The sequence below is a fragment of the Sminthopsis crassicaudata genome, chromosome 3 (assembly GCF_048593235.1).
Source record: "Sminthopsis crassicaudata isolate SCR6 chromosome 3, ASM4859323v1, whole genome shotgun sequence".
NCBI classification, from domain to species: domain Eukaryota; kingdom Metazoa; phylum Chordata; class Mammalia; order Dasyuromorphia; family Dasyuridae; genus Sminthopsis; species Sminthopsis crassicaudata.
Window position 1 is genome coordinate 587,597,970 of NC_133619.1, and position 9,351 is coordinate 587,607,320.

Here is a 9,351-nt window from a genome sequence, read left to right on the forward strand (position 1 = left end):
AGGAGGCAAAAAGGGAGGGAGTAAGGGAAGGAGAGAGGTAGATCAATAAAACATCTTCACTAAAATTAAAAATAGAAATGTCCAGCAGTGAAATGAGCTACCTCTGGAGAATAGGTAATGAATTCCCTGAAATTCTTAGAGCTCTTTAAGGAAGAAGGTGAATGGCTTCTTATTAGGGCTATTAAAAAGGTTCTTGCCCTACAAGAGAAGAAAGTTGAACTAGATTTTTTTCTGACATCTTCCCCCACTCTGAGATTGGGGATGCTGATCTCTTGGCTCGAGTCTTATAGAGCTAGTCCATCAGGATTGATGAGAAGGGAGCAGAAGAAGGGAAGAATCTAGGCTGGATGTCTGGACTTTTGGGTTACATTCAATTCCCCCCACCTCATCTCATGCCTTCCCTCCATGGCTGTGGAGCTCAGTATCTTCTGGCACTCCTCAGGGTGGGAGGGACTAGGGCCTCCAAGCATTGCCAAGTAGTGGTGAAGGAAATTTAAGTGAGGCATTTTCCCAAGGTAACAAGGAAGGAAGGGGAGAGGGAACATAGATAAGCTGTTCTCAGCCTTCTCCTCCCTCTACCTCCCAGGGCCCAACTTTGGCAGGAGAGGTGGGCTATGACCACCAAAGAAGCTTTTCTCCTAAGCATCCATGGCAAGAGACCCCAGGCTGACCTGACCATGGGCCAGAGAGGAAGCACCTTCCCAGGAGCAACAAGTCGTATTGAAGAGTTAGGAGGTGTCTAAGAAGAGGAGAGTCTATTTATTCCAGAGGTGGAAGCAGCCAAGGGTGTGAGACACTAGGTCCCTAATGGAGATGCTTTGGGATAGAGAGAAGAAGAGGGAGAAGTTACCCAGGTGTAATTATTACCTATAATTATTTCTAATTACTTTGATTCTGGAGCAATGCTGGCTCAGTTCCCTAGAGTCAAAGCAGAAAAGCCTGCCAAATGTCCCTAACCATCTCTCCCAAGAAAAGATATAACCTGGACATGTCTTCCTCAGTGTCCACAAGGACGGCTGCATTAGCCATCCCTCCCCCAACCCCCAAAGAAGTCCCAAGTCAGGTCAAACATCACCTTTCCCATTCACTCCCTCTAAGCCTTGGGACCCCAAAGCCAACTACAACTCCTTAGAGGAAAAAAGTTGGACTGGAGCCCTGCCCTACCCCACCCTCCATTGTACCAGAATGAGACAGAACAACTGAACTGTGACTAAGTTCAGGGCCTGGCAGGGGGCTCATTTCAGAAAAAAAAAAAAAGGCTCTGCCCACAACCTTTGAACCTCACAATCTTAAGTAGGTGAAGAGTTATAAAGCGCTTCTATGGAACTTAAATCTCTGGGCGGGAAACTAGAGATATTGTCTGGAGTAGTCTTTGGGGAAGCCAGGGGAGCTAGCCCACTGTGAGACTCTGGAAAAGGCTCAGAAATTTAAATAGGAGGAAAAATACAGAAAGCCAGCTTGGTCATATCGGATCAGGTCACAGGAAGGATTTGGGAGGATTCTCCAGGAAAAAGCTGAAGAACCCTGAAAGAGGGAGTAGGAACCCCCTGAGAGAAAACCCAACCTGATCCCTAAAAGAACCCAAGAATAAAGGGGAAACCCCTGGGATAGTTTGGCTCAAGTGGAGGAAAAAAGGCAGCAAGTACCAAAGCCAGAACCTGAGAAAGCAATCAATTTGAGTCAGTGGGCTCAGCTTCTCATATTTCTTCAAATGCTTCATAGCTATGTGATCATGGGCAAGTCATTTTAATTGAGTCCTCATCTGGAAAATGGGGATGATCATTTTGTAGTACTGGTCTCAAAGGGCTGTAGTGAAAAAAACAAGCCTTTATAAATCTGAAAATGTTTTGTGAGTATGTATAAATAAAGTAGCAGGGGAAGAAGAATGGAAGGACCATCTCTTTCCTTGCAGTGGAGAACTGAAGGAGAATCTGAGGTTGCAGAATGCTGCATACCCTATTAGACAGTAGTTAAGTGTCTGCTGGTTTTGCTTTTGTTTATTACAAATGAGGGCTCGATTCCAATAGACTGTGATGGAGAGAGCCATCTGTATCCAGAGAGAGGACTATGGGGGTTAAATGTAGATCACAACATAGAAGTTTCACCTTTTTTGTTATTGTTTGCTTCCTTTTTTCCTCTCATTTTTTTCCCTTTTTGATCTGATTTTTTTGTGCAGCATGATAAATGTGGAAAATTGCATAGAAGAACTGCACATGTTTAACTTATGTTCGATTACACCATTGTCTAGGGGAGGAAGAGTTGGGGTGAGAGAGAGAAAAATATGGAACACAAGATTTTGCAAGAGTGAATGTTGAAAATGATTATAAAAAATTCTTGGTTGGAGTGGGAGTGGAATGGGGATCAATCATATAACTTGACTTAAAACCAAAAAGATTTAATTTTTTTTCCTTTTTAGGGCCTAGAGCTCTGTCTTAGTGTCCTGGGGAGGGAGGGAGGGGATTGATTCAGATATTATTCTTAGAACATAGAGAGATTGTTGAGGGCGGTAGCCCCTTTGGTATTCCTTGTTTGAACCCAGGTGGGGCTTTCCCTAGCTGGAAACTCCCTCCCCATCCATATTCAATCCTAGACTGTAGACTGAAAATTCCCTCCCCATCATCTACACCCACAGGTGTGAGGGTCTCAGCTGGGTTATCCCTTCATGCCCATCAGCTTGTTGCCACCTTGGACTGGCCCATTACATGCTCCCAATTGGGCAGGGTAAATCAACCCCGCCCAGAGGAAGAGGGTGTAAGCAGGCTCAGTGAGAGAAGAAAGTGGGCGGGGACAGCTTGTCTAAGTCTGTCCCTCACTTGCTTCCCTGCAGGGTTTGGAAGACGAGGAGCTGGTGGGTAAGTGATACCTCTGGGATAGAGGGGATTGGAGCCATTGGCTGGGGAATCCACTGGGCATGGTCACTGGCCTTGTTCCCTCTTTTCCACTCTTAAAAAATTGGTTAGAGCAGGAAATAGAGAGAGTTTCTGGGCTAGGGCTGGCTGGGGACATCCTGGTCTCTTACTCTGTTGGGCAGGTGGGAGCAGAAGCCTGAGGGGATTCAGAGGGTGATGGGTCAGGGGCCAGTTCTTTGCTTTTCAGGTCTTTGGGGAACCAACTGGTCTCCGTGCCTCCAACTGCAGGGGATGGGGACAGGAATGGGAATGGGTCGAGGGGTAGAGGGGAAAGAGAGGAGTGGCTCGAGCACGAGGAAGGAAGGAGAAAAAGTCAGAAGCAGGAGGAAGGGAAAGGGTTCCCCCAAATTCAGAGAAGTGTCATAAGATTCAGGTTCCTGCTCTTCTTCCCCTGAAGAAAGTGGAACTTTGGGTATAAGCCCCAACTCTCAAGTGGACGGTAGGGGATATGCTGTGAGCCAGCGTTGCCATGCTTGGGGCTAAGGCAGAACTTCAGATCCCTCACAGAGCTCAATGCCCTGTCCCATACCGAATTAGGGTCCAGAAGAGGGTAAGACTAGGACCTTTGTTGTTCTATCAGAGAGCCCCATCCTTTAGATGTTAGCCAAAGCCCAGTGCCTTCCATACCACCCACCACCCCTGTCCATGACAGCTCACTCAGGGGAGTCAGGAGCCCAGAACCTGCTCCTCCAGTCCTTGGTAGGGGTTGTAACCTTACTCCGCACCTCCCCTCTCTAAACTCCCTCCTTCAACTTGAGGGAGGGTAAGCCCCGCCTGCTCTCCGCCCTCAGTCCTGTCAAGACATTCCTTCCCCATGAATATGTCCTCTCAGTGATTCAGTGCTGGGGGTTTTAAAGGGAATTGGGGGTGAGGTTGGGGACTAGAAATCAGGAAGGTGTCGGGGGCACCTTTTCAGGGACAGCCTCTTGGGACCAAACAAGGCCAACAAGGAATGAGAGCTTGAAATATAATGTATAACTAAAATAGGTCCATTCACCTTCAAGTTCAATGAGTTACTTAAGTTCATGAGAGGGAGTGACAAGCACAACTGGGGATCATATACTGACTCCCTGACTGACCCACCCTTCCCCTAACAGACCTCCTTTCTAGGCACACTGCTGGTAGGAGGGTGGGATGTGCTAGATGTAGTGGGGAAAGAGATCTCAGGTGTACAAAAACAGAATCTGAGCCCCAGAAAGGTGAAGTCCAGCCAGGGCCTAAGTGCCAGAGCCAGGACTGGATAGGGTTCTCTGATGCCAAAGCCACCCTTGTGCCATATTCTGCAGCGTGCCTGCTCAGAGTTCAGTCCCACAGTTAACTCTCAAGAGCGGCTCACAGCCTGTGATCTACAGGAGCATGTGCAGGAAAGGAATCTGGAGAACCGCGTGGCCAGAAAACATATACCTGAGGGGGGGGAGGAGGGGGATGTGGAGGCAAAGTTGGCTAAAGGAGATGAGGAATAGGAAGATGGGGTCGGAAGCAACTTTGATTCATGTTTCAGGGGAAAGGGAGACCATCTCAGCCCTCCTGCCCCTAGGAGGCGAGACAAGATTTTCAAATAAGAAATCCTGGGGGGAAGTTTGTTCCCGTTGGAAGAGTCTTCCTCAGGATACGGTTACCAAAGGGCTCGCGGGCCACAGATCTGGAGCTGGAAGTGATCTTAGAGGCCACGGTGTCCAATGCTCCCATTTTACAAATGAGGAAACTGAGGTCCATTACGGGCACTTCTTACCCAAATTGGACAGAGCTAGGATTAAAACCCCAGGCTTCTAACTCCAAATCTAGGACGCTTTTCCCTGCGAGTGCTGTTTCACCGGCGGGTGCCATCCCCCACCCCCGCTCACACTTCCCATCCCACATTCCACGGGACCCACTTGCCCCCCCACCCTGGCGCCCTCCCACCCACGAGGCGCCTCATACAGCACAGCCGAGCTCACTACTCTCTAGGCACACAGCCACCCACCCCCACACACAGACACCTTTTCAGGAAAAGCGGCTTCGGGATGTCCCGGGGCTGAACTCCGCCAAGCCGCATCCCCATGCAGATCCACAAGCCTACACCCAGAGACGCACGCACTGGTCCGGGGACTCCTAGGCAGCAACTGCACATGGCGGGGAGGGACAACAAGGCGTCTGCTCACCCAGGCACGGCCATCCTTGGACTGAGCCTGATTGGCGCCTTTGGGGAAGCCCGGGAGTCCTGGAGGGGTCTCCGTCCCACAGCTTGCAGCCAGGGGGAAGCTTTCTTTGAGGGGAGCCAGGGTGAACCTCCCAACTCACGGCCTGGGCCAGCCCCCCCACTTCCCGCAGCCCAGGCCCACCTTGAGCCTCTCTTTCCTTGACCCCCCAGGCGGGCCCGGCGCCCCTGCAGCCCATGAGCCATGGACTGGAAGACTCTGCAGTTGCTCCTGAGCGGGGTCAACAAGTACTCCACGGCTTTCAGCCGGATCTGGCTCTCGGTGGTCTTCGTCTTCCGCGTGCTGGTGTACGTGGTGGCGGCCGAGCGGGTCTGGGGCGACGAGCAGAAGGACTTCGACTGCAACACGCGCCAGCCGGGCTGCAACAACGTCTGCTACGACCACTTCTTCCCCATCTCCAACATCCGGCTGTGGGCCCTGCAGCTCATCTTCGTCACCTGCCCCTCGCTGCTGGTCATCATGCACGTGGCCTACCGCGAGGAGCGGGAGCGCAGACACCGCCTGAAGCACGGGGACAAGTGCGCCCGGCTCTACGACAACACCGGCAAGAAGCACGGCGGGCTCTGGTGGACCTACCTGCTGAGCCTCTTCTTCAAGTTCATCGTGGAGATCGTGTTCCTCTACATCCTGCACACGCTGTGGTACGGCTTCTCCTTCCCCCGCCTGGTGCAGTGCGCCGGCGTGAGCCCCTGCCCCAACACGGTGGACTGCTACATCGCCAGGCCCACAGAGAAAAAGGTCTTCACCTTCTTCATGGTGGGCGCCTCGGCCATCTGCATCGTTCTCACCGTCTGTGAGATCTTCTACCTCATCTCCCAGAGGATCTCCCGAAGCTTGCGCGGAGGCAAGCGCAAGGGAGCCGCTCTGCACTCCCCCTCCTCCAGCAGGGCGTCCACCTGCCGCTGCCACCACGCGCTGCCGGCCCACGGCGGGGAGGAGGCCGTGAACCTGGGCAAGGGGGCCGAAGCGCTCCGGGCATCTGCCCCCAACCTGACTCTCATCTGACCTGGGTGCGGAGCAAGGCAAGCGCCTGGGCTAGGCTGAGCGGGGCGAGGCAGCCCGTTTTCAAAATCCCCCTGCCTCTGATTTCTCGGGCCCCAGGGGCTGGGAAAGGCAGCTGGAGAGAATGCGGGTGGAGGAGCGGACTTGGGACATTCAGAGCGGAGGCCCCCGGAAATGGACCCTCTTTGAGAGCTAGCTCTTCTGGAGACCTCAGGAAAGATCAGTGTGGGGAGAGAAGGCCTAGAGGAAGGAGAGTGGTTACTGTATCCACAGCTTTACCCGCCTCTGTCTCTAACCCCGTACTCTACACCTGGGTCCTGGAGCGGGCACTGCTGCACCAGATCGGAGTTACCCTCTCCTCTCCATCCCCAGAGCTAAGTCCTGCAGGCCGCGCTCAGGGGGCCTAGTGCTCAGTCCTCTTGCTCCCTCCAAGGGGCCAGCAAGGAGAGGTTTGCAAAGATGGGCTCTTCTCCCAAACCAGAGATCACAGCACCAGCAGATCAGACCCCTGGGTGGGTTGCGGGTAATGTCGGCCAGCCACAAGGATTCAGGCAACCAGAACAAAGAGGATCCAGGAAGGACACTCTGCTAGTATCCAGGAGCTTAGGCTATAGCTAGCTGCTCCCTCCAAATCCAGTTCGGTTCATTTCACCCTTGCCCTTGGGAGGACTCCCTCCCTCTATGCTGGAGAATCAAGCTTCCTTTCTCTTGCCCCCAACCTCCAGAAGAACCCTCTAAATCCAGGGCCATTGAGGGTTTTATTCCCAGGCCCAATAATGGACTCCCCATTCTGAAGCTTGGAGTCAGACTCACCAGGAATGCTGGTTTAAGGAACTGAGTCACCCCTCCATCCATCTTGAACCAAGGTTGAAGGCCTGAATCGCTCTGGACAGTAATAGGTGAGAATGGAAAGAAGGATATGATCCCCTCTTGATATTCAATAAAACAGCATGGTTTCTTTTTCTTTTCTATAATCATGAGGTCACTGGGCTCCTCCAATCCTCCCAGGCAGGGAGACCTTGGAAATTCGGAAGAGAAGGACTAAGAATGGGGGAATGGGGTACAGGGTAGGAGGTGAGAGGATGAGGATGTGGATGATTGAGGGGGACAGAGACAGTGGGAATGAAGGATTGGGGCTATGAGAAAAGGAGCTATAGAGATGAAACCATGTTATTACTATGAGAATAAGAGATGCGAAAGGCTATGGGAACATGAAAATGTGAGAATGGTAGAAAGAGAAGAGGGAGTGCTGGTTGTAAGAATGGGGCTATGATAATAATAGCTGACATTTATATAATACCTTAAGGTTTTCAAAGAGATTGCAATACATTATCTCACTTGACATAGCCAGCATTTATACAGTGTTTTAAGCTCTTTACAAGTATCATCTCATTTTATCCTCATAATAATCCTGAGAGGCAAGCACTACTATTATCCCCATTATACAAATGAAAGAACTGAGGCAGGGTTGAAGTGACTTGCTCAACATATTAATTATTTGAGATCGTACTTGAACTCATATCTCCCTAACTCCAGTCTAGTCATCCACTGTGCCATCTATAGCTGCCTTCCTAGGACATTGCAGGGTCGGAAGATAGAGGAATAAGGTCTGTGGGCCTGTGGGAATGAGGGCTGCAAGGATAGGGAAAAGGGAATAAGCCAGTTACAGATCCTGATTCTCTTAGTTGTCCAGGAGAGGGCACCATGACCAAATTTCCAGCCTATAAGCTTCTGAATATATTCACAGCATCCAAGTGGGAGAATTTGGGGAAATGGTCATGCAAAAGTAGACACACTCACCCTGATAACTTTACTTCCTAAGTCTACTTAAGCCCACTGACTCCCTCAAAGACACAAACCAACAGTCCACCACACAATCACAGGCAGGGACACTCAATCGTATACACAGCTCATTTAATTCAATAACTGCCACTCTGAATCTCAAAGACTGGTGAGTGGAGGGAGGAAGAGTGAGAGAGAGAATATGAAAGTTAGGAGATCCTTAGAAATCGTCTAGGCTAAGTCTCTCATTGAACAGACGAGGAAACTGATTTTCATCAGATATAACTAAATGGATGGATGGATGGATATGGATATGAATTATTGTTGAACAAGCACTGGATTTGGAAAAGAAGTCACGATTTCAAATCATGACCTTACTCTGTGTTACTAAGAAAATTCCTGACCTCTCTTGTTCTCAGTTTCATAGAATTACATAATTCTAAAGCTAGAAAGGACTTTAGTGTCCATCAGTCCAAATGATACCTGAGAAGGGCAGCTCTTTAAGATTGCCCAACAGGTGTCTGATATCTGCTCCTTTCATTAAGAGGTCCAATAATGGGGAACCAACTATGTAACAAGGCAGCCCCTTGCACCCTTGGGAAGCATCTCGTCATATCAAACCTAATTTGCCTCTTTGCAACTTCCACCCATTGATCTGGAATCTGTCCTCAGTGACCAATGAAAACAAGTCCGATCCCTCTTCTACTTGACAGTCCTTCTAATATTTGAAGGCAATTCTCATGTCCTTCCTGAGCCTTCTTTTCTCCAGGCTAGACATTTCCAGCTCCTTCAGTGGATCTTCATATGTCCTGACCTCAGGACCCTTCACCACACTTGTTGCTATACACTTCTTAGAGTCACAAATTATATGCGGCGTCCAGAATGGATCTCTACTCCAAGTGTGATCTGATCTGGGTACATTCCTTACGATTTATTCTTTGAATTTGTATCTCTCAATCCAGCCTCAAATGGACTGGCTGGTCTCTGAGGAACTTAGGACCTGGGTAGAGGATATTTCTATATACTGATGCAAGCAGGATAGGGACTAAAGCTGTCATTGATTTAGGGATCCCCTAGATCATGGAATTCCCTATATCAATGTGAGTCACCCCCTTCTATGCATCTTACAGAGTGCCACCAAGCACTCTGAGAGGCTAAGGGCCACACAGAGTACTGACTTAAATCCAGGTTTTGTGCCCTTCAGGCCAATTCCCTAACCATTACACCATACTATCTCTCACAACAGGGAGTCCAACTAGCAAAAATCATCCTTGTCCCAAATCCCAAAGTCTCACACCACCTTCTCTTTTCCATTGCCTCTCCCTGTTAAGCACACAGCCAGTCATGCACAGGTAAGTGCAATGAGTGTCTCTTTCAAGCGTATAAGCAATCACACCCTTTTCTCATAGATGATGACGACTCAAGCGTTCTTGCATGATTTCACTCGCGAATGCGTGCAG

At 50.0% G+C, this 9,351-nt stretch overlaps 1 protein-coding gene across 1 annotated transcript; it reads left to right on the forward strand.

Annotated features, from left to right (window-relative positions):
• The first annotated feature begins 2,771 nt into the window (after nucleotides 1–2,771).
• Nucleotides 2,772–7,080, forward strand: GJB3 (gap junction protein beta 3). Its single transcript, XM_074305068.1, has 2 exons — nucleotides 2,772–2,852; nucleotides 5,260–7,080. Exon 2 carries the CDS (start codon nucleotides 5,291–5,293, stop codon nucleotides 6,110–6,112), a length of 822 nt encoding a protein of 273 aa, XP_074161169.1. The 5' UTR covers nucleotides 2,772–2,852; nucleotides 5,260–5,290; the 3' UTR covers nucleotides 6,113–7,080.
• The last annotated feature ends 2,271 nt before the right edge of the window (nucleotides 7,081–9,351 follow it).